The 27,602-nt window shown below is 44.8% G+C and overlaps 1 protein-coding gene across 2 annotated transcripts in view; it reads right to left on the bottom strand.

Moving 5' to 3' along the window:
- The window catches only part of EGLN1 (egl-9 family hypoxia inducible factor 1), a 226,457-nt gene that overhangs the window by 161,632 nt on the left and 37,223 nt on the right, over nucleotides 1-27,602 (bottom strand). The window contains exon 2 of one of the 2 annotated variants that reach the window (XM_075862613.1): nucleotides 20,688-22,250. The exons of the other annotated variant lie outside the window; for it this stretch is intronic. Within the exon in view, the coding sequence (XP_075718728.1) occupies nucleotides 22,023-22,250 (228 nt within the window). The 3' untranslated portion in view covers nucleotides 20,688-22,022. Of the gene's footprint in view, nucleotides 1-20,687; nucleotides 22,251-27,602 lie in introns of those variants that run through there. 2 annotated transcript variants of the gene reach the window in all.

The following is a 27,602-nucleotide window of genomic DNA, read 5'->3' as shown; positions in this document are numbered from 1 at the left end:
GGCTATTGTCTGTTTTTTTGCAGAATAGAGTCCTTTATGGCATAAAAGTGAAACTGACAGATGACATCTCTGGGACGCTGATCACCCAGATTCAGCGGGCGCAGGGCTCTATTAGCACGATCAAGTTCAATATGGGTATTTGGTGGACGACACAGTAAATTGTTGAAGATGGTAGACAGTGTAGAGAAAAGATCCGATGCAGAGATGGATTGAGGTAGGCCACGAATACGTAGATTGTTTCTCCGATTACGATTCTCAACATCAAGATGCTGTTGCAGAGTAAACAGTTGAGCAGAATGTTGTCGCAAAGTGGATTGCATAGTTGCAAGCGTTGCAGTGTCCGTGGCACGGTCATGGGCGAGAGTGTCCACCCTTGCAGAAAGTGAGGAATGTTCAGCACGAAACTGGGTAAACTCCGTTTTACATTAGTCCACAAGCTGCTTGGCAAAGGAGGACATATCAGCCCTAGTGGGTAAAGTTTAAACCATCTGACGGATATCTGAGAGAGTGGCCGGTCTATTTTCACAGACTGGTACGGAAGAGGAGTCCGGAAGACAATCAGCCGGAATATCGTCCGGGTTGGGAGCAGAGTCCAGAACATGAATGCTGGGAGAGAGGGTATGGGATCCCTGGTTGGGGATATGCGATGTCAGAGGCCAGTGGTGCGGGGGAAACCGCTGAAGAAGCACAGGTGGAGTAGTCAACTTGACAGGCAGGGGGGCTACCCCAGGAAGAACCGAAGGACCACGACCCAGAGGCACGGTGCCTAGGTGAGATGGCAGGAGCATGGGGACCTGGGTCCCCGAGGGCATAACAGACACGGGATCAGGAGGTCGAGGACACCCGTACGCACAGTTCTCGGAGACTCGCAGGTCAAGGAGTGGAGGTGGTGCCTCCTGGCATGGCATATCAGGAGGTTAAGGCAGGTCCAGCGGATCAGAGGCAGCAGCCCCAGCATCTTCCAGGATAGATGGGCCCAGGTCGGGTGTTGTCCCCAGACAGGAAGATGCTGTGAGAGGAGGGACTGCAGATAGCAGGAACAGTGCCTGAAGGGGTGCAGGCTCCATGGAGGACCGTGTGTACATTTCCGGCCTCTGCGTCTCCAGCAGCGAGTGCCGGCAGCCACCTTGAAAGTCCACACACGTGGCGAAGAGAAGAGCAGCAGCTCCAGATGCAGATCCGGAGGAGACTACCTGGACAGGAGAGACCAGCCGGGACACAGCAGCAGGCCCAGGATGGGCCATGGAGGGATCCTGGCGGCCATCTTGGCTGGCAGTGGTCCACGGCCTATCGTCCTCCACGCCTCTGGAACGGAGCGAACAGCCGGGCATCCCCTGTAAAGGTACCTGAGGAGGTAGGCAGGCCTCAGTAGGTGGAGGTCCAGCGCCCCCAGAGCCCTGTGGCAGCTCAAACGGTGATGGCGGGCGGCCATCCTGATCTCGGGCCTCGGACCGGAACCCGCAGCTGCATTGGGGTCTGTCTCCCAAAAAAAGTCCTGATGTCACCCTATGGGGATGAGGGACGGGTAGAGCAGGGTGCCTTTTTTGGATGCCTTCCCCATTGAAGGAGCTGGATGGCAGCGGATTACAGGGAAACTGGAGATCAGAGACATGTCCTCACTCTCCCATAGCTGGCCACCCCCCCCCCTCAAATCTCTATTTCAAGTCCTGATGCGATGAGAGATCAACTATAGATGGGTTTTTACTTTTTGCCTAATGTTTTCCTACCGCAACCGACCATACAGCTTCACTTCCCTCCAGGAAGTAGAATCCACCTTGGACTCATCTCTAAAAATTTACCACATGCTTCCTCTTCTTCTGCAAGCCATCCTCAACCACTATGGCGCACCAGATATGCATCTCGAACTCTCCTATTACTTCAATATGTTGAGGCCCTGTTATATGGTTATTTTGTCGATCACAGGATTCCATTATTGGGAATCTCAAGCAGTTTTGGCCTCTTTTGTTGGTTATAAGCATTGGTTTTCTTTTGTACAGTTAGGTCCAGAATAATTTGGACAGTGACACAATCTTCATGATTTGGGCTCTGCATTCCACCACATTGGGTTTGAAGTGAAACAACTGAGATGCAATTGAAGTGTAGACTTTCAGGTTTGGTTTAATTCAAGGGGTTGAACAAAAATATCCTGTGAAACTATTTTTCTACACAGTCTTCCCATTTCAAGGGCTCAAAAGTAATTGGACAAATTAACATTACCATAAATAAAAAAATGTAATACTTTGTAGAGAATCCTTTAGCATATATTGAGAAAAAAAGAGTCCTAGAGCTACATGTAAAGTAGAAAAGATGAATTTTATTACATATAATATACACATCTAACAAATTGATAAAAACATGGTGAGGTTTTCTAAAAAAGAAGAAAGAATGCATGTGGATCACTCAGAGGTAGTACATAACCATAGGGATAATATGAAAATTAGGGCATGGGCATGATTGGATACAAATGGTAGAAAGGTATAAAAACATACAGTATAATAGTAAAAAGTTACAAAAAACCACTATCAATAAGATATAAATCTCACTCTGATGTGTCTATATCGATCCAAAAAAGTCCAGAAAGGTAGCCCCTTTATCAAATGTATATCCTACATATCCAGACAGCATCTCATAATGCTCAGGGGGAAAACATCAAAAAGATCTAGATCTAGTGTCAAGTGAATGTACCGTACAACTGTCCCCAAGAAGCAGAGAACTATCCAGTCCAAATATAACTCCAATAGGTATGCAGGGTATACAAAGCTGCTCATCTGGGATCACCAGAGAGAGCCAGGAAAAGTACACTCACCCATGGTTAAAGAGGTAAGTTCGTGATCCACGTAAAAGAAAGATAACCACCCCAGGGGTGGTTATCTTTCTTTTTGGACTGGATAGTTCTATGCTTCTTGGGGACAGTTGTACGGTACATTCACTTGACACTAGATCTAGATCTTTTTGATGTTTTCCCCCTGAGCATTATGAGATGCTGTCTGGATATGTAGGATATACATTTGATAAAGGGGCTACCTTTCTGGACTTTTTTGGATCGGTATAGACACATCAGAGTGAGATTTATATCTTATTGATAGTGGTTTTTTGTAACTTTTTACTATTATACTGTATGTTTTTATACCTTTCTACCATTTGTATCCAATCATGCCCATGCCCTAATTTTCATACTATCCCTATGGTTATGTACTACCTCTGAGTGATCCACATGCATTCTTTCTTCTTTTTTAGAAAACCTCGCCATGTTTTTATCAATTTGTTAGATGTGTATATTATATGTAATAAAATTCATCTTTTCTACTTTACATGTAGCTCTAGGACTCTTTTTTCTCAATATATGCTATGCTATAAGTGAGTCTGCTATTCTGTGACATTGTGGGGGTGCATTGCACTAATGTTGGTCGCACCTAACCAGTTACCCTTCCCTGTGAGACAATTGTCTATAATTTGTAGAGAATCCTTTGCCTGAAGTCTGGAACCCATAGACATCAAACACTGGGCTTCCTCCTTTGTGATGCTTTGCCAGGCCTTTACTGCAGCGGTCTTCAGTTGTTGCTGGTTTGTGGGTCTTTCTGCCTTAAAGAGGCTCTGTCACCACATTATAAGTGCCCTATCTCCTACATAAGGAGATTGGCGCTATAATGTAGGTGACAGCAGTGCTTTCTATTTTAAAAAACGATCTGTTTTCACCACTTTATTAGCGATTTTAGATTTATGCTAATGAGTTGCTTAATGCCCAAGTGGGCGTATTTTTACTTTAGACCAAGTGGGCGTTGTACAGAGGAGTGTATGACGCTGACCAATCAGCCTCATGCACTCCTCTCCATTAATTTACTCAGCGCATAGGGATCCTGCTTGTGCTGTCTTATACGACCACATTAACAATAATGAAGTGTTTAGACAGTGAATAGACATTCCACGGGATGTCTATTCACAATCTCTGCACTTCATTACTCTGTCTGTCGTAGTTACAGCAGAGGAAGCGTCATCTCGCTGTAAATGACAGGTTACAACGAGATCACGCTTCCTCTGCTGTAACTACCATATAAACAGTAACGAAGTGCAGAGATTGTGAATAGACATCCCGTGGAATGTCTATTTGTTACGTCCATGGCCGGGGGTCGCCGTCCTAACTCACCCCCTGACAATCCCAGCCATGGACATTGCTCTGCTCGGCGTCCTCCTGCTCCTGGCAGACGCCGGCACTCTCTTCCAGGGCATTGTGGTGTTTCCCGCAGTACGCGTCCAGCTGTCAAAAATCAATTATCAGCCCAAATGGCTGCTGGACTATAAAAAGGGGCTCTGCCCACTGGTTCCTTGCCTAAGCGTTATTGTATACCCTAGTTTGTCTTGCTAAAGGTCTCCCAGTGTTTTCTAGTTCCCAGTGTTACCCGTCCCTGCTGCCTGTACCCTGCTTCCGTACTATCGTTACCTGCTGTGAAAGCCAAGCCGTGTCTTCCGCTGCATCCGCGGCGTCACCTGCTAAGAAAGCCAAGTCGTGTCTTCCTGCTGCATCCGCGGCGTCACCAGCTGTGAAAGCCAAGTCGTGTCTTCCCGCTGCGTCACCTGCTGTGAAAGCCAAGTCGTGTTCCTGCCACTGTCTACATTGCCTCAGGTACCCGTTCAGAACTATAGACATTGTTTTGTACCTTGTTGGCCAGCTGCTACCCCGCTACGCGGTACAGCCCAGTGGGTCCACACCCCGCGCCGTGACAGTACGCTCAGGCCATGGACCCCGCTGGCCACGTCAAGAGCCTGTCATCCTCCCAAGCCATGCAGGCGGACCTGCAGGATCTGCAAGGGCGACAGGATCAACTCATTGTGGCAGTAGGCTCCATGGCACTGCATCTTGGTACGCTAGTTTCTTCCGTCATCGCTCCTGGTCAAACTCCTCCGGTCGATCCTCCTGCTACACCTCCTGGTAGCTCCAGTTCGGACTCTCGGTTCTCGCTGCCACCTCGATTTCATGGAGACGCAAGTTCGTGCAGGGGGTTCCTGAACCAATGCCAAATCCACTTCACTCTGCACGCCCAAGCATTTCCTTCAGACGGAGCCAGGATCGCCTTTATTGTATCCCTACTCGCCAGCAAGGCCATGGCGTGGGCGAATCCAATCTGGGAATGACAGGGACCTGTGACCAGAGACTTCCTGGGGTTTGTGCGGTTGTTCCGTTCCGTATTTGAGGAGCCTGGACGAGCCTCATCGGCAGTTACTGCTATTTTTAACCTGCGTCAGGAGGACGTTTCCGTGGGCGAATATACCATCCAGTTCCGGACTCTGGCAGGAGAATTGTCCCGGAACAATGAGGCCTTGGTTGCATCCTTCTGACATGGCCTATCGCCTGGGATCAAAGACGAACTGGCTGCTCGAGATCTCCCAGATGCCCTGGATAACCTGATTCTACTGGCTACCCGCGTGGACATAAGGCTCAGGGAGAGATGCCAAGAGATTCTTCAGGAGAGACGGCTTCCTACACTGGCGCCCAACTTCCAGCAACCGCTCTTGCCCTGTTCTTCTGCTGCGCCCGAGGTTCCGATGCAGGTGGATCGGATTAAACTGTCTGATCAGGAAAAACAGCGCAGGCGCACCTCTGGGATCTGTCTGTATTGTGGCCTCGCTGTCCATGTCGTGCGTCTGTGTCCCCAGAGGCCTAAGAAACCCCAATGCCTGGGATTGGTTGGAGAGACAACCGTGGGCGCTGCTGCACTTGATAGAGAATTCTCGTTCAAGCTGTTCATTCCTGTGACCATTGTCGCTGGCGGGAGACCTCACCCAGTCTCTGCCTACCTGGACTCTGGCTCTGCAGCCAATTTCATCTGTTAGGACCTTGTGGATCTTCTTCATTTGCCTACTGTTTTGCTGAAGAGACCGTTGATCGTTGCCTTGATAGATGGACTGCCTTTGCCTGACCCAGTAATGTCTGTGACCAAGCCGTTGAGACTCCAGGTGGGAGCTCTTCATTCCGAGCTAATCTCTCTGTATGTCCGGTCCAAGGCCGTCCACCCCCGTGCTGCTGGGTTTGCCTTGGCACCGTCTTCACGCCCCAGTCCTGAATTGGAACTCTGGAGAGGTTCTTCAGTGGGGCCCCAAGTGTCTAGACCGCTGTCTGGGCCATGTCCATCCATCCCAGCCTTCTTCGCCTCAGTCATTGACAGGGCTACCTCCTTGTTACGCTCAGTTCGCTGATGTCTTCGACAAAAAGGAGGCAGGGACATTGCCACCACATCGAGAATATGACTATCCTATCGACTTGGTTCCTGATTCTTCTCCTCCTCACGGTAGAGTATACCCGCTTTCCTTGCCAGAGACCTAGTCTATGTCGGCCTACATTAAAGAGAATCTAGAGAGGGGCTTCATACGAAAGTCTTCATCCCCGGCCGGAGCCGGGTTTTTCTTTGTCAAAAAGAAGGATGGATCCCTTCAACCCTGCATTGACTACCGGGGTCTCAATCAGATCACGGTGAAGAACAGCTACCCCTTGCCGTTGATTTCTGAGCTCTTTGATCGTATACGGGGGCAAATTTTTTTTCCAAGCTTGACCTGCGGGGGGCTTACAATCTAATATGGATCCGTCAGGGAGACGAGTGGAAGACCGCCTTTAACACACGTGATGGACACTACGAATATTTGGTCATGCCCTACGGCCTGTGTAAAACGCCCCCGCAGTGTTACAAGAATTTGTGAATGACATATTCCGTGACCTCCTCTATGTCTGTGTTGTGGTGTATCTCGATGATATCTTGATTTTTTTCCCCAGATCTTGTGACTCATCAGGGCCATGTCCTCCAGGTGTTGCTTAGATTAAGAGAGAATCATCTCTACGCCAAGTTGGAGAAGTGTGTGTTCCAAGAGAAGTCCCTACCCTTCCTGGGCTATATCATCTCTGATCAGGGCCTCAAGATGGATCCTGAAAAAGTCAAGGCTGTCCTGGAATGGCCACGTCCCCAAGGCTTAAGGGCCATACAACGCTTCCTGGGATTCGCCAACTGCTACAGACTGTTCATCCCCAACTTCTCTTCTTTGACAGCCCCCATCTCCTCCCTCACTAAGAAGGGTATGAATGCCAAAGTATGGACTCCAGAGGCGGAGATCGCATTTGAAACCTTAAAGAAAGCCTTCACGTCTGCCTCCATTCTGCACCATCCTGATGTGTCCCTGCAGTTTTCGTTAGAGGTGGACGCCTCCTCTATTGGTGCCGGTGCTCTATTGTTCCAGAGGGGTTCGAAAGGCAAGACGGTGGTATGTGGTTACTACTGCAAGCTGTTTTCTTCTGCAGAGCGCAACTACTCGATTGGGGACCGGGAGTTACTGGCCATCAAGCTGGCTCTGCAGTAGTGGAGACACCTACTGGAAGGCGCAGCTCATCCTATCCTAGTCTTCACGGACCACAAGAACTTGACCTACCTACAGACGGCCCAACGACTGAACCCTCTTCAAGCCAGATGGTCATTGTTTTTTTGCACGGTTCCGGTTCGAACTCCACTACCGACAAGAATGTGAGGGTCGATGCCCTGTCCAGGTCATTTGAGATAGAGGATACTGTGGAGTCCCCACAGAATATTAAATCGATCCTTCCTGCATCTACTCTGTCAACCCTTTGCAGGTTAAAGACATTCCTCCAGGAAAAACTTTCGTACGGCTGGAAGACAGAGGAAGAATCCTTCGCTGGGGTCACCGTTCCTAGCTGGCAGGACATGCGGGTGCCCGTAAGACAAGAGACCTAATTGCCCGTCAGTTCTGGTGGCCCACACTGCCCAAAGACGTCATAGACTTTGTCTCCTCCTGTACGGTGTGTGCAGCCAACAAGGGTGCCCACTCCAGACCAGCTGGTCTGCTCCAACCACTGCTTGTGCCCGAGGCCCCCTGGCGGCATATTGCTATGGATTTTGTTACTGATCTGCCTCTCTCTGCGGGATGCAGTGTGATCTGGGTGGTGGTGGATCGTTTTTCAAAGATGGCTCATTTTGTTCCCCTGACTGGCCTGCCTTCTGCCGCTCGACTGGCTGATCTCTTCATGCAACACATCTTCCGTCTGCATGAATTACCTCTGCATATTGTCTCTTATCGAGGGGTCCAGTTCACTTCTAAGTTTTGGAGAGCACTCTGCGGTCTACTCGGAGTAAAGTTGGACTTCTCCTCAGTGTACCACCCTCAGTCCAATGGACAAGTTGAGGGGATTAATCAAATTATGGAGAACTACCTACGGCACTTTGTCTCCAGAAGACATGATGACTGGGTGCAGCTGCTCCCGTGGGCGGAGTTCTCTTATAATAACCATACCAGTGAATCCACCACCGCCAGTCCGTTCTTCATAGTCTACAGCCAACATCCTCGAATACCCCTGCCCGGCTCTACTATGTCTCAGGTGCCTGCAGCCGATTCTACCTTCAGGAACTTTCTGCAAATATGGCAGCAGACACGATCTGCTATTCTGCTGGCGGTGGACCGCATGAAGAGAAAGGCAGACACTAGAAGACGAGAACCTCCCCAGTTTCTTCCAGGTACGAAGGTCTGGCTGTCTTCCAGGAATATCCGGCTCAGGGTGCCATCCTGCAAGTTGGCCCCCAGGTTCCTTGGACCCTTTGAGATTCTGCTGCAGATCAATCCTGTGTCGTACAAGCTTTGACTGCCTCCTACCCTCAAGATCCCTAACTCCTTCCACGTCTCCTTGCTAAAACCAGTGGTTCTGAACCGCTACTCCAGGACTCCTAGTTCCGCAGTGGCTCCTGGCGGTTCATCCGGAACTTTCGAAGTGAGGGAGATCCTGGCCACCAAGAAAGTAGGAGGCATCACTTTTTACTTGGTGGATTGGAGGGGATTTGGTCCAGAAGAGAGGTCTTGGGAGCCAGAGGAGAACATCGATGCCCCTGTCCTCGTGAAGAGATTTCTTTCCCGCTCTGGTCCCAAGAAGAGGGGGCATAAGAGGGGCGAGATCTCGCCGTAAATGACAGGTTACAACGAGATCCCGCTTCCTCTGCTGTAACTACCATATAAACAGTAACGAAGTGCAGAGATTGTGAATAGACATCCCGTGGAATGTCTATTTGTTACGTCCATGGCCGGGGGTCGCCGTCCTAACTCGCCCCTTGACGATCCCAGCCATGGACATCGCTCTGCTCGGCGTCCTCCTGCTCATGGCAGACGCCGGCACTCTCTTACGGGTCCTCGTGGTGTTTCCCGCAGGGCGTGCGCGCCCGCGGGTGCACGGCCTTAAAGGGCCAGTACGCGTCCAGCTGTCAAAAATCAATTATCAGCCCAAATGGCTGCTGGACTGTAAAAAGGGGCTCTGCCCACTGGTTATTGTGTATACCCTAGTTTGCTTGCTAAAGGTCTCCCAGTGTTTTCTAATCCCAGTGTTACCCGTCCCTGCTTCCGTACTATCGTTACCTGCTGTGAAAGCCAAGTCGTGTCTTCCCGCTGCATCCGCGGAGTCCCCTGCTGTGGAAGCCAAGTCGTGTTCCTGCCACTGTCTACATTGCCTCAGGTACCCGTTCAGAACTATGGACATTGTTTTGTACCTTGTTGGCCAGCTGCTACCCCGCTACGCGGTACGGCCCAGTGGGTCCACACCCCGCGCCGTGGCACTATTCACTGTCTAAACACTTCAGTATTGTTAATGTGTTAGTATAAAACAGCACATAAGGATCTAGCAGAATGCCTATGCGCTGAGTAAATGAATGGAGAGGAGCGCATGACGCTGATTGGTCAGCGTCATACACTCCTCTGAAAACAGATCGTTTTTTTTAAAATAAAAAGCACTGCTGTCACCTACATTATAGCGCCGATCTCCTTATGTAAGAGATAGGGCACTTATAATGTGGTGACAGAGCTTCTTTAAGCTTCGTCTTAAGCAAGTGAAATGCATGCTCGATCTGGTTGATATCTGGTGATTGACTTGGTCATTGCAGAATATTCCACTTCTTTGCATTAAAAAAACTCCTGGGTTGCTTTCGCAGTATGTTTTGGGTCACTGTCCATCTGTACTATGAAGCGATGTCCAATCAACCTTGCTGCATTTGGTTGAACCTCAGCAGAAAGTATATCTCTGAAGACAAGCAGCCGGATGATTTCTGAAGTGTTCAGTCACATCATCAATAAACACTAGTGACCCAGTGCCTTTGGCAGCCATGCATGCCCATACCATCACATTGCCTACTCCATGTTTTACAGAGTATGTGGTGCGCTTTGGATCATGAGCCGTTCCAAGACTTCTCTATACTTTCTTCCTCCCCTCATTCTGGTACAGGTTGATCTTAGTTTATCTGACCAAAGAATGCTGTTCCAGAACTGGGCTGGCTTCTTTACATGTTTGGCAAAGTCTAATCTGGCCTTTCTATTTTTAAAGGCTGAATAATGGTTTGCACCTTGTGGTTTGCACCTCTGTATTTGCTCTCATGAAGTCTTCTCTTTATGGTAGACTTAGATACTGATACACCTACTTCCAGGAGAATGTTCTTCACTTGGGTAGATGACGTGAAGGGGTTTTTCTTCACCATGGAAAGGATTCTGCGATCATCCACCACTGTTGTTTTCCGTGGACGTCCAGGCCTTTTGCAGTTCACGAGATCAGCAGTGCGCTATTTTAAAAAAAAAAAAATGTACCAAACTGTTGATTTGGCCACTCCTAACATTTGTGCTCTCTCTCTGATGGATTTCTTCATTTTTTTTCAGCCTAACGATGGTGTTTCACTTGCATTGAGAGCTCCTTTGACCTCATGCTTCCAAATGCTACACCTGGAATCAACTCCAGACCTTTTACCTGCTTAATTGATGATGATGCATTAACGAGGAAATAGCCCATGCAGCCCATTAAATAGCTTTTGAGATTAGATTGATTACTTACTGGCAATCGGTTTTTCAAGAACCTACGACAGCAGCTCTGGAGAGACGTCCCAGGAAAGGACAGGAAACCTGAGGATATAAAAAGGGACACACCTTTCCACACGCCCAGTCTTTAGAAAGAACTCGGGATGAGAAATAGTTTAGTTTATATTGTTGTTGGCGTTTTTTTTTTGTTTTTTTAAACCAATAGTGAAATTCCCTCACACCTTTATATATACACAATATTTACACAGAAACGCTTAAATTTAGGTTAGCGATCTACCTGATGAGGGCTCATTTGCCACAAACCATAGGGAGGGTAACAGCTGGGTGCTGTCATAGGTTCTTGAAAAACCGATTACCGGTAAGTAATCAATCTTTTACCCTTTCACCTATGACAGCACCCCTGGAGATGTAAAATAGAAATCAGTATTTTTAGGGTGGGACCACAGCTTGTGGCACCTTTCTACCAAAGGCCAAGTCAGAGGCTGCAGTTGTATTCGGTAGTGCTTGAAAAACGTGTGAGGAGAACTCCATGTGGCAGCCTTGCATATCTGGTCTAGAGATGTGTCTGCTCTCTCTCTGCCCACGAAGTGGACACGGCCCTGGTGGAGTGAGCTACGCAAAACTCTGGGAGCTTGAGCTTCTGATTTATGTAGGCTAATTGTATGGCCTGCTTAATCCACCTCGCTATAGTGGCTTTACTGGCTGCCGAACCTTTGTTATGACCCCGAAACTGGACAAACAAATTTTCTGAGGATCTTAGGTCATGGGTAATCTTTAGGTAGTGGACTAGGCATCTTCTTACGTCTAGGCAGTTAAAAACTGTTCCCTCCGATTTTTGGGGGAATCACAAAAGGAGGGAAGAACAATATCTTAGTCTAAATGAAAGGGGGAGGCCACTTTAGGAAGAAATCCTGGTAAGGTTTTTAAGATGACGATCGTCTAACAGTAGGGTATGTGGAGGGAAAGCAGAGGGGGCCTGAATCTCACTCACTCTACGGGCTGATGTAATGGCTGAAAAGAATGTCATTTGAGTGTCATCATTTTCAAGGAGATAGAGTCTATTGGTTCAAATGGTGGATTTATCATAGCCTGGAGAACGAGATTTAAGTCCCATGGAGGAACTAGGGATCTTATCTGGGGTTTAAGTCTGCAGGCAGTGGTTAGGAATCTCTTGATCCAGGGGTGTTCTGCTAATTTAGAATTGAAGAAGGAACTTAAAGCAGAAATCTGAACCTTTAACGTAATAGGCCTAAGGTTTTTATTTAATCCTGCCTGGAGGAAATCCAATATTAAGGGAATATCTGGTCTGGTTAAAGGATTAATATCCTTGCCTGCAAAATTCAAGAATGCCTTCCAGGACCTCAGATATATTTTTGAGGTAACAGATTTCCTACTGGCTAGTAGGGTGGAAATGACAGATTCTGAGAATCCTCTTTGCTTAAAGATTATCCTTTCAGTTTCCAAGCTGTCAGATGGAGTTTCTGAATGTCGGGGTGTATTACTGGGCCCTGAAATAGGAGATCTGTTCGGGAGAACCCATGCTTGGGGGATAATGTGTCTATTGCTGTTGGGTGGTCTAAAGGGTTTAGGGAGAAGAATCTTTGGGTCTTTCGGTTTTCCTTGGACGCAAATAGATCTATTGATGGGGTCCCCCATTTGAGGAGGATTCCCTGAAATACTGTTGTATTCAGGCACCATTCTGATTGGCGAAGCCTTTCTCGGCTTAGGAAGTCTGCCACCTGGTTGTCTTTTCCCTTCAGATGGACAGTTGATAGGGTCAATAGGTGGTGTTCTGCCAGGAAAAAGATCTGTGGAGAAGTCCATCAGCAAGGCCGATCTTGTACCCCCCCTGCCGATTTATATAAGACACGGTGGTCGTGTTGTCGGAATAGATCTTTAAGTGTCAACCTGAAATTGCAGGTATGGATCTCTTCAAGGCCTGAAGAACTGCTGCCAGTTCCCTGAAGTTGGAGGATCTCTGAACTGTTGATCCCACTAACCCTGAAAAAGAGAGGAGTCCTAATGAGCTCTCAACCCCCAAGGACTCGCATCTGTGGTAATGTTGACAGTAGGGGTTAACTTCCATGGAATACCCCGCATGAGGTTCTCCCTGTTCAACCACCATCTGAGGGACAGCCTTGCTGCGGAAGAGATGTGTAGGGGCTGGTCTAGGGAGAGACTGCTCCTGTCCCACTGATTTAAAATGTCCCACTTATATGGCCCTGGATCTGAAGTGAGCCCATAGTACAGCTGGGATGCATGAGGTCATGAGGCCCAGGACAGACATAGCTTTCTTGAAAGATGTCATATGGCCTAGGTAGATCTCGGATATCCTGTCTATCAGGGGACTGATTTTTTCTTCTGTAAGGAAGGACATCTGCTTGGAGGAGTCCAGTAGAGTTCCTAGGCATACACATCTTTTTGATGGGTTTAAATTTGTTTTTTAAATTTATGTTCCATCCTAATTTTGTGAGTATAGCGCAAACTATTTGTATCTGTAGGGTCAAGGTTTGAGAGGTTTCTGCAACCAATAGAATCGTCCAGGTATGGGATCAGGAGGATGTCGTTCGTCCTGATGTAAGAGGTCATTTCCGCTATCAGTTTTGAAAATACCCTTGGGGCTTGTGAGATGCCAAAGGGGTGGGCTCTGTATTGTATGTGAATTACGGACCTGTTGAGTGTCACTGCAACCCTTAGATATCTTTGATGATGAAGACATATGGGTATGTGATAGTAAGCATCCTCCAGGTCTATTCAGTCCATCACACAATCCCTGGAGAGGAGATTTATAGTTGACGCAATGCTCTCCATGCAGAATTTTTTGTAGGTCAGATAAAGATTTAATCTTTTAGGTTTATAATGACCCTGTGTTTTCCTCCTGGTTTGTTCACGAGGAAGAGAGGGGAATAAAAGCCTTGACCTGTCTCTATGCTTGTAACCTGAATTAGGACTCCTTTTTTTATGAGTGACAGGACTTCTAATTCTAGGATCTTTTGTTGCTCTGGGTCCCTTGTGGGAAAAAACCTGTTTGGGGGAAGAGACCTGAACTCTAATACGTACCCTGTTTTTATGATTCCTAGAATCCAAGGATTTGCTGATATTTTTCTGTCAATCCTTGAGAAACAGGGAAAGACGACCCCCGACCATAGACTCTATGGCGTCATTGTTGGTCCCTATTTTTAGGGTCCTTCTGGGACCTGAAGAGAAAGGACTTCCTAGTAAATCTTGAGGATCTAAAGTCCTGTCCCCTAGGGTTAGGTCTTTTGTTATTAGGCCCTTTGGGACGAAAGGAATCTTTTGTTGGCCTTGCTTGTGCAGGGAACCCCTTCTTGCTATCTGACACTTTTTCCAGCAGGTCATCAAGCGGGGGCCCAAAGAGATAATCTCCCGAGCAGGGAATAGCGCACAGCTTCCCTTTGCATCCAGTGTCCCCTTTCCAGGTTTTCAGCCAGATAGCTCGTCTAGCAGAATTTGACAGGGCTGCTGATCTGGCAGAAAGGCGTACAGAATCTACTGAGGCGTCTGCCAAGAAATCTGCGGCCTTGGAAAGTGTTGGAAGGGAGGATAAGATTTGATCCCGAGGGGGTCTTGTCTTTTAGATGAAGCTCCAATTGTGTGAGCCAAATTTTCAGAGATCTGGCCACACATGTGGCTGCAATGCCTAGTTTAAAGGCCCCTGTAGAAGCTTCCAAGGTCTTTTTAGATAGAAGTCGGCCTTCCTAGCCATAGGGTCAGAAAAGGAGCCTAGATCTTTAAAGGGAAGGGAGTGTTTCCTTGAAATCTTAGCTACTGGTGAGTCGATTCTAGGGGTGTTATCCCACTCCTTACATACCTTGTCCTCAAAGGGATACTTCCTTTTGAGGAATTTGGGAATACCTGCTTTCCCATCAGGATTTTTCCATTCTCTCTTAATGAGGTTAGTTATGTTTCTATGGATGGGAAAGGTTCTATTCTTCTTAGGTCTTAAGCCTTGAAACATTATGTCATGGACGGACCGAGATTCCTTAGGATCATCTATGTCCATAGTAGCCCTTACCGGTTTAAGGACTAGGTCTATGCCCTCAATTGGGAACAAATTCCTTTCTCCCTCATCCTCACCTGAGGAATCTAAGGTGCTTTACTCCCCTTCTCCTCAGCTGAGGAATCAGAATCTATCCCTAGAAGAGGCAGACGGTGGATCTTTTTTTCCTTTTAAGGGACTTTAGGGAGTTTCTAACTTCAGCCCTCACAATATCCTTGATACTTGTGGCTAAGTTTGTAGACTCTTCTGAGATGTTGTCTAAACATTTCTGACAGAGCCTTTTGTTATAGGATGATGCTAGTTTATTTTTACATAATGCACATTCCTTGTTATGGGCCTTATCCTATTTTTTTCTAGGACAATCTCTGGCCTAAACATATGTACAAAAGAAAGGGGAACAGTATTTAGTAAGGAAGGAGGTTTTTAATCTTACCCCATATTCCTGCCATCCTCAAGTACCAGACTGGAGGATTTGGCATCCGAGCGGTCAGTGCGTCCTGGTGTTTCCATAATGGAAGAAGACTGGAGACCGAAGCTCCTGCTGTTTCAGGCCTAAATAGGGCATGGATTGGCTGGGAGGCCCTCAGCTCCGGACGCTGGAGCGCCTCCTCCCCGCATGGGTCACCGGAACCACCGACTACTGGAGTGTTGGACGCATCACCCCGCCGGAAGTGACGCGTCGCGGCGACCGGAAGTGCCTGTGAATGCGCGGGAAGCCGCCAACGCTGGGCATGATTCAGCTGAGCTTAACATGACCCCGGGAAGCCGCTCCCCACCAGAGGAAGGACCACAGCGTGGAGCTTAAACTACCTCCGTTCAACCTGCAGGAGGGAGGCGATGGACCGGGAGAGGAGGGCGTACCTGTACCAGGCTCAAGGTTGCTCCCTCCAAAGGAGACTTATACCTTCCAGAGCACCCCTAGTGCAAGAAGGTTAGCCCTTGCTAGGGGGTCTGCAACCCCAGGAGAAGTGCTTTTCCTCAGGACAATCCTTCCATCCAGAGGACAGGAAACCTGACTAGGCGTGTGGAGAGATGTGTCTCTCCAGGGGTGCTGTCATAGGTGAAAGGGTAAAACTGTCCAATTACCTTTGGTCCCTTGAAAAAGAGGCAGCTACATATTAATCAGTTCAGGACTGGGCTATTTTGAGCCTTCAGGACCAGACACCGTTTAGCCTTTTTTTTTAGCACGCGCTAGTTAAACAGCTCTAACTTTTTTATTTGTTGGGCTAGCGACGTGATTTTTGCCGGTTTCTTTTAATCATTTATATACACACCCTTTTTGCTATTTTAGAATTTTTAGGCTTAAAGTTTGAAAATAATAGTACAAATATAAGCTTTTTTTACTTAAAGAGACTGTCACCACATTATAAGTGCCCTATCACAAAAAAAGAGTCAGAAGTGTCAGGATTCTGAGTACACATGACGTCCAGGCTGGATTTCATGTGTATTCATTATCAGGACACTGTAGTAATGTTAGGGTTTGTGTATGAGGCTGCACATAGCGATATATCTATATCGCTAGTGCAGTGTAAATGAATGGAGAGGAGTGCATGATGCCGATTGGTCAGCGTCATGCACTCCTCTGTACAACGCCCACTTGGTCGAAAGTAAAAGTACGCCCACTTGGGCATTAAGAAAGCTCATTAGCATAAACCAAAATCGCTCCTAACGTTGTGAAAAAAGATCGTTTTTTTAAATAAAAAGCATTACTGTCACCTACATTACAGCGCCGATCTCCTTATATAGGAGATAGGGCACTTATAATGTGGTGACAGTGTCTCTTTAACTATTTATTTCTGGTAACAACAGTTTTACCCTAAAATAGACCTTTTATTTGTCATCGTTCTTGTCTACCGTACATTTTAATATATTACATGTCTATTTTAGGGTAATTTGGTCAGGGCTAGCGTTACGACAATGATTGGCAGGGGGATATTTTTTTGGGGTGGGTATTTTATGTATTTATTATTCCTTTTTTTTTTTTTGCACTTTATTTTTACTTTTATTTTTTTATTATTACGGTCTGTCCCTCAAAAGATCAGAAAAGACAGCACAGCAGCCCGAGTTACAGGGGAAATTATCCCTCTATAGTGACTATTGTCACTAATAGGGCTATGCTGGGTCTAGTAAGACCCAGCAGCAGCCTGCCACTAACGGCACCCCGGCGATCATGTGACCAGTCACATGATCACCGGGACCAATAGAGACAGCGATGCTGCGTGCAAGAGAACAGAGAAGGTAGAGGTAACCAAAGCTGCTTCTATCTTCTCCTCAGAGTCCCCAGCAGTCACTGACTGCCGGAGAACAGTCATTCAGCTGCCCGATCGCTCGGGAAGCAAGCTAAAACCAGTGCCGTAAATGGTCTATGGTGCGGGTTTTAACGACCCTGACCGCCGGCCTTAAATACACAGCCAGCAGTCGGGAACTGGTTAAAGAGATGTAATTCCTAAACCCTTCCTCAAATTAGGAGGTCAGCGCCCTCAAATTAAAGCTGAAAATCTGCACTTTAAGCCCATATTGATTATTTAGCTGTATATTCTATATGGTTTGGTAAACAGTTAAAATGCCAAAACTTGTGTCACTGTCCAAATAATTCTGGACCTAACTGTATATCTTTGCCACGGATATCCCAGCATTATGCCGTTGGATCTAGCCCTAGATAAAAGTTGAGTAATTAAGAGCTGGCCCATACATTGGGTGATGGCATGCCCTACTTGGGATCTTGAGACCCCACTGGTAATAGTTTTGTGCTCGTGGTGTTTCTCTCTTAACACCCCCTAGTGGCACTGACTGGGCATTGTTCTGTATGTACCTAGATTATTTTTTTTCTGCTTTCTTTCTCTTTTTCCTTTTGTTCTTTTTTTCACTCTCCTGTCTCCCTCTCATGATGGTCAGACGTCCCAGACTGAATGCCTTTAATGTCCGATTAAATCATGGCTGACTCAATTTTCCTTTAAAATGGACACCCACAATGTGCATGGATTAAATTAGCCGACAAGCTTTCCAAACATATAAATCATTACGCGGTGATATACTATTTCTTCAAGAACTACATTTCTGTACTAAATCCTGTCCTAAATTAATGCATGACCATTGTCCTTTGTATTATCTAGCAGTAGCTGCGTAGAAGAGGCGTGGGGTGTTTTTTTTTTTTTAGGAACCTTCATTTTACACATCAAACCACGATTGCAGACCCGGAGTGACGTTATGTGCTTCATAATGGAACACTTCATGATACCCAGGTTACATTGATTTCATACTATGCTCCAAACATAGGAAAACTAACTAGAAACGCGCGTCGAGGCGGAATACGCGAGAGTTACTGAACTGCACTTTATTTCATGCGAGTAAGAGTTTAATCTTTTCTTTTCCTGGCAAGGTTTCAGTACTATATGCATGCATATTTGATGTCAGAGGCTTTTCAAGGTGATGATTCAATACACCCCTATTGTGATATGTACGGACTTATATCTGCAACGTATATTCCTTGCCATGCTACTTTTACCTAATGTAGCAAAACAATATATCTCATTTCCATGAAAACCAATGTGGCGTTGTATAGTTGGTGTTTGATATTTTTTTTATTTTTACTTTACTGGAGGTCTTGGCAGCTATTAAATCTCAAACCTAATAAAACCCCGGGCCCTGACGGGTTCTTGAACTTATTTTATAAAAAAATGTGCTAATATATTAGTTCCCCATTTAGTTACCTTTCAAAGACCACTTAGCTTGCCAAAATTATAGGCCTCTCTCACTCAATGTTAATATGAAAATATTAACAAAAATGTTGGCCACAAGGATTAAGGGCTTTTTTGGAACAATATATTCACCCTGATCAGGTAGGATTTGTGCCTAATAGAGAGACAGCTGACCAGACCAGAATGATTATTGATCTAATATGCCTTATTCGTTCACACGGACGGTTCACTTAAAACTGGAGCGTTGGGTTGGTCATTAGACCTGCACAAAGCCTTTGATTCCTTGACTTGGGACTATCTGTTCTTTAGCGGTGTGGGCTTGGAATAAAAATGTATTATCCTCTTATGGATACTCTACTCTACCCCATCCGCCCAGGTAATGCTCAAGGGGTTCTTCTCTGGTCCCATCCCTATAGCCCGACGGACAAGAGAGGGGTGCCCTCTCGACTATTCTCTTTGTGTCAGCTATTTAACCATTCGAATACCTGATTGGGATGAATAATGACATTAAGGGAGTTGAGGTGGGAGGTCGGACACATAAATGCGCATTATATGCTGATGACATTCTGTTAGTATTGTCTTCCCTTACCTCCCTTCCAAATCTCTATCATATTCTGGATCAGTTTTCCAAACTCTCAGGTCTGAAAAGTAACCTTAAGCCAGAGGCGTTGAATATTAATATACCACAGCCAATGGCCAAGTTAATTCAGTTAAATTTTGAGCGGAGATGGTGAGAAGATAAAATATATTTAGGGATTCACCTTACACCTTGTTATTCTAACCTATTTCGCACAAATTTCCTCCCTTTGAAGCAGAAATTTAAAACAGACCTGCTTCATTGGGAATCTATGCCTCTTTCCTGGTTTGGCAAAAAAGCGGCCGTTAAAATGATGCTTCTTCCTAGAATACAATTTTTTTTCCATATCTCACCAATAGATTAGGGATGCACGATGCATCAAAACTTCGATACGGTTTCAATACTCTGCATCCCCAAACGGTTCGATACCGTTATTTCATGTATTTCGATACTTAGCTGTGCGGCCGCACAGCTCAGTATTGTAACACATGAATGTATGAGAGCGGGGCTGCGGCTGTGTAATAGTCATTGCCACGCTCCTGAGTCCTGATAACAAGTGCGCGGGGTCAGGATGATGCGATGCGGCCGGCGCTGCACTAATGAGCGGCGGCACGGAAAACAGAACATGGCAGGCGTACTACAAAACACCCCCATGTTCTGTCTTCAGTGCCTGAACCGCCGCTCATTAGTGCAGTGCCGGCCGCATCTCCTCATGCTGACCTCGCACGCACTTCCTGTCAGGAGCGGGGCAATGACTGTATTACACAGCCGCAGCCCCGCTGGTGGAGATCAGAGAAACCTCACATCTCCACCGTTATTCCCGTGAATGCTGCGATCACAGCGGACTGCAGCATTCAGGGGAAAATGAGAATGGGGATGCCCCTTGGATCACGTCACAGGCAATTCCTGTGACCCCATTGAGGGACATACTATATATGGGCAGACAGCCAAGGGGCCATTGAAGGACCCCATGGCTGTCCTACCATATTTCCTGTTATGGAATATTGGGTATGTCCTAACAACTGCCTGTGTACTATCAGTACACAGGCTAATGTACTGTAATATAGATATATGCCAGTACATTAAAGTTTAAAAAATAAAGTAAAAACAAAGTAATGTTAAATAAAATAAAAAATACACATTCACCTTTTTTACGATAAACATTAAAATAATTATCAATACATAAAATACACAGATTCAGTATTGGCGCGGCCGTAATAACCTGCACACAATTTTTTTGCATCATTTATGATGTGTACGCTGTAAAAAAATAAAATAGAAGCTGCTTTCTATCAGTTATTGTGGGGCACAAGTAATTAACCCCATCATGTACCTTACATATTAACCCATTATGACTGAGAAACATGATGGGGTTAATTACTATTAATGTGAGGCATGTGGTGGTTAAATTCACCACCACACCACATGCCTCACATCAGAAAATAGAAGAACTTTTTTTTTTTTTATTATTACTGTTGGCAAAGTATTGAATTGGTATCAAAATCGCAATTCTAAACTAAGTATCGGTATCGAAGTCCAAATTCTGGTGTCGTGACATCCCTACAATAGATATCCCTGTTTCAAGACCTTCAGAGGCTTATTCCATCATTCATGCGGGGCCCTAAACGATGCAGAGTCACACAGGGTACCCTATATGCTCCTAAGATATCTGGGGAAGTAAGTTTATAGAATCTCACTAAGTATTATTATGCTGCTTGCCTGACCCCCAAGGTTTCACTCCATAAAATATGCAACCAACCTCGCTGGGTACCTATTGAACAAGCTACTACTACGAACATTCCTGTAGACTGGTTGATGTGGTTGAGACCCAAAGACTGTGTTATGCCCGATATTGAGCCATAGATTCCAACTTCCCTCTAAACACACCCCAGCTACCAGTTCATTTTCTAATCCTAACTTTGCTCCTGGGCTTCAGCCTACAAATTGTGGATAGACAAGAATCTTTATTACAGAAATGTCCATTATGGTAGATTAGGCATAAAATCTTGTCACTTCTATCAATCTATACATCATCAAGTGCCAGATTCTGAACTTTTCCGTTTTCATCAGATACATCATTTTGTCATCCCTTAAACCTCTGACAGATATTACCATTACTTCTGTTTTTGAAGATTTATGTCTGAATAACTCGGATGGTCAGAACCTACTTTCCAGTATAGATGTATATTTGGTATCTCTGTCGGACAAACTATCATATGTTTATGTAGGAAAGAGAATTACATAAATCTTTTTCTGTCAGGGAATGGCAAGATATGACGGAGCGTACTGCCAAAATTTCCATTAACGTGTCGCTGGTTGAAGCTAATTACAAAGTGTTAGTACGCTGGTATCCTGTTCCCTCTTGATTAGCGAAGATGTTCCCTACTTCCTCATCTTCCTGCTTTAGAAATCGTGGGAGACCCGTTGCATATATGGTGGGGTGGGATTGTCCGAAGGTGCGTCATTGTTGGAGACTGATTTGTAATATGCTGTATTCTAGAACACAGATTAATTCGAAACGCTCTCCTTCTCAAGCATTACTTAACAAGACCATCCCAGATTTATCTAAAGCCTCAAATAAATTGGTTTCCTTCCTTTTCCTGGCGACCAAAATTGCAATGCTACGTCATGGAAAAGTCCTGTTATTTCTCTACATCTAGTGAAGACTAGATTAAGGTCACTGTTTGAACTGAATGGTTTCAGACAAAGACGACCTATTCCTTACAGCTTGGTAACTATGGCTTAACTATCTTGGGACGATCTAGAGTACGTCTGACAGCAATTCCCTATTTTTCCCTTTTCTTTCTTTCTCCTCTTATTCACTTGATCTGATTCTTTACCGTATGTGTATACGTCTGCTATGGTTTGCAACCTGATTATTACGCTGTTCGGTCTATAACTTGTTCCATTGAAATTCTTCAATAAAATTATTGGAATATAAATAGCCGAACCCATATACATATAAAAGGAAAAAGAGAAAAAAGGGGGAAGAGAGAGAAGTAACTGTCTCCATATTTGACATAGCGTATTTTTTCTTGTTTAAATGTAGTATCCAACTTCCTGATGTAGATCTCAGTCCCATGAAGTGAGCAGGTACTTTGTCCCAGAGATCCATTAGTATCTAATAAAACAGAAGGCATAGTTATGAATCCAACACCCAAGTGTAAACAACTTTCAGATAATATTAAAAGAATCTAAAAAACATAAATGACTACCAATGAAGACTCCGAGGATAGTTGTTACTTTGTATTCCAGATTAAGACCCTTTGGTTGCAAAGAGTCTAAAATATATATCCACCCAAGTTATTTTTGCCTATCGACCTCTCTACAAAGAGGCCCTGTCACCACATTATAAGTGCCCTATCTCCTACATAATATGATTGGCGCTATAATGCAGATAAGTGTTTATTTTGAAAAACAATCATTTTTGACCAAGAAATGAGCAATTTTAGATTTGTGCCAATTACTTTAATGCCCAACTGGGCGTTTAACTTTTGACCAAGTGGGCGTTGTAAAGAGTAGTGTATGATGCTACCAAATCAGCATCATACACTACTCTCCATTCATGTCCATTTATACTAAGCACAGTATGATCTTGCGAGATCATGCTGTGCTGTCACATCACCCAAATTAACTTTACAGAAGTGTTCTTGAGAGTGAATAGACATTGCCTCCAGCCAGGATGCGATGTCTATTCACACTACCGACACTTCGGTAAAGTTTGTGTGGGACTTAATCAATGCAGAGTGATCTCACGAGATCACGCTGTGAGTGACAGCATACTTTACCAAAGCGTCGGGAGTGTGAATAGACATCGCATCCTGGCTGGAGGCAATGTCTATTCACTCTCAAGACACTTCAGTAAAGTTAATGTGGGTGCATGTGACAGCACAGCATGATCTCGCAAGATCACGCTGTGCTGAGTACAAATGGACATGAATGGAGAGAAGTGCAAGTCATACACTCCTCTTTACAACACCCACTTGGTCAAAAGTTAAAGAACGCCCAGTTGGGAAAGAAAGTAATTAGCAGAAATCGAAAATTGCTCAGAACTTGGTAAAAAATTATTGTTTTTCAAAATAATGATAATGTGGTGACAGAGCCTGTTTAATGGTGGCACAGAATCAATGATCCTGGATCTCAACTGACTCAATTCTTCCCAATAAATTGTTTTGGTACTGATAAAATCAACATTTTCTTTGTTATAGTACTTTTTATCCTTGCTTTCATCGGCATTGTAGTGTCTCTAACATATTAACCCCTTAATTACCAGGGGCCTTAATGACCAGCTTGATTTTTCCATTCTGGTGTAGAAAAAAAGTCACTTACATAATTTTTATGGCGTGTCATAGGAAAAAGCGCTTCTCTGCATTTTATATCATTTACGTTTCACGGTAAATAACCTGTTACATTAATTCCTCAGGTCATTACGTTCGTGTAGATACCCAATACGTGTAGGTTTTTTGTTTTTAGGTAACGTATGAGCAATAAAAAAAATATTTTATGCAAAATCACGGCTTTTCTGGTACATTTATTTTTATTACTTTTTTTTTTTTTAAATCCCATAAAGGGATAACTTTATTTACAACTTTATTTTTTACTTAAAATGTTTTAGCATACTCTTGTATGCGAATATATTACACTGTGTTTCTATGACATCGGCTTCTGTTAGGGCAGCACAGAGTGTGTCCTAACAGAAGGCACACTGAACAGACAGCTCTGGGGTCCTTTCTAGGTCCCCAGGGCCGACTGATGAAAAATTCCCCCGGTCTTTGAATGAGTCACCAGGTTTTCGGTGATGCAAGTGAAGAGGGGAGTTCCCTTTGATCATGCTGCGGTCATGGACTGCGGCGATAAAAGGGTTAAACAGCTGGGGTCAGTTTTTTTTCCGATCCTAGCGGTGTTCAGAAGGCTTTTCTAAGTTCAGGAGCTGTTAGCTACATCTCCCTCTTAGAGGACGAGCGCTCACAGAAACACTCAGTCTACAGCAATGTTTTTTGGCGTCGCTGTAAAAGAGGCAAAAGAATCTGCACCATCTGCCATCAAAAAAGACGGTGGGCGGTAGTTCGAGAACATGAGCGCTGTAGCATGTACACCACCACATATTCTGACTCGCACGTATCACATTGTTTAACATAAAATTCTTCTCATGTGTAAGGATGGGAAAAGCTATTCCCTTGAGAATAATGTTGCAATTGCAACAGTTTAAACAGGAGAAGTTGCAATTTTTAGGGAGGGGGGGGGCGCAAATGCGTTTGCGTATACTTCTCTTTACTCCCTATATCAGATCTTCCTAAAGTGTCCCTGACATTACGTGACCTTCAATAGGGCATGATCAGTGGCACTCTTAAGGCCTCATTTTGTCTACGTCCCATTGCTAAAAAAAACAAAACAAAAAACAAAAAAAACAAACGACCAATTCTTGCGAATGAGGTTAGTAAGACGACCAATCAAATCGGCCATACGAAGATATGAAGGATACTCATTCCACCAGTTTGTCCTTATGTTCTCGTTCCACTGTCCCACATGTTAGTTTGTCCCTATGTTTATCAATTAAACGTCTTGGATATCCCCTTCTGGCAAATTTATTGCACACTAGTGTCACCCTGACCTTTTTTTGCTGATCGAACACCATCCGATCCACATTTGGAAGTTGGCTCCATGGAAGAAATTGCACCATATGTGTTGGGTGATTGCTCTTTAAAGAGGCTCTGTCACCAAATTATAAGTGCCCTATCTCCTATATAAGGAGATGGGCGCTGTAATGTAGGTGACAGTAATGCTTTTTATTTTAAAAAAACGATCTTTTTTCACAACGTTCGGAGCGATTTTGGTTTATGCTAATGAGCTTTCTTAAAGCCCAAGTGGGCGTACTTTTACTTTCGACCAAGTGGGCATTGTACAGAGGAGTGCATGACGCTGACCAATCGGCATCATGCACTCCTCTCCATTCATTTACACTGCACTAGCGATATAGTTATATCACTATGTGCAGCCTCATACACAAACCCTAACATTACTACAGTGTCCTGATAATGAATACACATGAAATCCAGCCTGGACGTCATGTGTACTCAGAATCCTGACACTTCTGACTCTTTTTGTGAGATTCCGGCAAGTGAAACCAAATCTCGTTTAGCTCCGTGATCTCGCGAGATTTCGTATCCGTTGCTGGAATCTCACAAAAAAAGTCAGAAGTGTCAGGATTCTGAGTACACATGACGTCCAGGCTGGATGGTCATGTGTATTCATTATCAGGACACTAGTAATGTTAGGGTTTGTGTATGAGGCTGCACATAGCGATATATGTATATCGCTAGTGCAGTGTAAATGAATGGAGAGGAGTGCATGATGCCGATTGGTCAGCGTCATGCACTCCTCTGTACAACGCCCACTTGGTCGAAAGTAAACGTACGCCCACTTGGGCATTAAGAAAGCTCATTAGCATAAACCAAAATCGCTCCTAACGTTGTGAAAAAAGATAGTTTTTTTAAATAAAAAGCATTACTGTCACCTACATTACAGCGCCGATCTCCTTATGTAGGAGATAGGGCACTTATAATGTGGTGACAGAGTCTCTTTAAACGTTAACAATTTATTCCTACCAGTTGGTTTAAATAATAAATCTGTTGAAGTCACCCAATCTTTAAATTGTGACTGAACTGCAATGCTGGGATAGGACTATTCAATTCCAAAAAAAAAAAATGCATCCAAAGTTGCACTGTCCCCTTCCCTCGTGAAGAACGCTTAGTCTATATCTCCACCAGCAGCGCAAGTAGCCTATATAGACGAAAGGGGAAAGACACTCGTCCTCAAAGGAGTACATAATTCTGTTGGCATACGTAGCTGCTACATTGGACCCATCGCTGTCCCCCTTAGCTGTAAATATAACTGGTCCCCCAAAGAGGAAATAATTCCTCCTGAGGACCAACTCCAACAGTCTGAGGACGAATAGTCCACACCCTGGTGTCGTCCAGTGCCGCCGAGCACTTATGCACTGCCTCCAATCCACTGTCATGTTCAATTCTAGTGTATAGGGCAACTTTGTCAAAACACAAAAGAAGCAATTGTCTTTTTCGGGTCAATCATCTTTAGTTGGTCTAGAAAGTTGCTAAATCTCTTAACACTTTGTCCAAAAAAAAAAGCAATGTTAAAAACTGAACCCCTATCTGAGACAACTGGTCTCCCCGAGGGAGCATAGGGAGTGTATATACAGGGTGGGCCATTTATATGGATACACCTAAATAAAATGGGAATGGTTGGTGATATTAACTTCCTGTTTGTGGCACATTAGTATATGGGAGGGGGGAAACTTTTCAAGCTGGGTGTTGACCATGGCGGCCATTTTGAAGTCGGCCATTTTGTATCCAACTTTCGTTTTTTCAATGGGAAAAGGGTCATGTGACACATCAAACTTAGAGAATTTCACAAGAAAAACAATGGTGTGCATGGTTTTAACGTTACTTTATTCTTTCATGAGTTATTTACATGTTTCTGACCACTTATAAAATGTGTTCAAAGTGCTGCCCATTGTGTTGGATTGTCAATGCAACCCTCTTCTCCCACTGTTCACACACGGATAGCAACACCGCAGAAGAAATGCCTCCCGATCTGACCCCCTTAGACTTTTATCTTTGGGGTCATCTGAAGGCAATTGTCTATGCTGTGAAGATACAAGATGTGCAGCAACTGAAACGACGGATACTGGAAGCCTGTGCTAGCATTTCTTCTGCGGTGTTGCTATCAGTGTGTGAAGAGTTGGAAAAGAGGGTTGCATTGACAATCCAACACAATGGGCAGCACTTTGAACACATTTTATAAGTGGTCAGAAACTTGTAAATAACTCCTGAAAGAATAAAGTAACGTTAAAACCAAGCACACCATTGTTTTTCTTGTGAAATTCTCGATAAGTTTGATGTGTCACATGACCCTCTTCCCATTGAAAAAACTAAAGTTGGATACAAAATGGCCGACTTCAAAATGGCCGCCATGGTCAACACCCAGCTTGAAAAGTTTCCCCCCTCCCATATACTAATGTGCCACAAACAGGAAGTTAATATCACCAACCATTCCCATTTTATTTAGGTGTATCCATATAAATGGCCCACCCTGTAGTATAGGTGTAACACGATTATCCAGCCTCCAAAATTCTTCAAACTTCTGATCAATGATATTATGGTCTATTGCCTCCCCTAGAATCTCTTCAATTCCACTGATCAAATTTAGGATCCCTAGGTAATGTAAAATATAACTTCATATCAGCTAATTTGCCATATATCCCCGATTCATATTTTACGGCGTCACCTTTTCTGCCAGCTTTACTGTAATGGCCTCATTAGTCATCAGATCCTTCAAAGCCCTACCTTCGGTCATAGATAAATTTGTATGACCCCCTTTGGACGCCTCTCGTGTACGGTTTTAAAGAATCCACTTCATCAAGTAAATTTTTTTTTAAATGTATCTAGGACCAAAT

Source organism: Rhinoderma darwinii, chromosome 4 (genome assembly GCF_050947455.1).
Source record: "Rhinoderma darwinii isolate aRhiDar2 chromosome 4, aRhiDar2.hap1, whole genome shotgun sequence".
NCBI lineage: Eukaryota > Metazoa > Chordata > Amphibia > Anura > Rhinodermatidae > Rhinoderma > Rhinoderma darwinii.
Note: the sequence above shows the minus strand (reverse complement) of the source record. Positions and strands in the feature narration are given on the sequence as shown.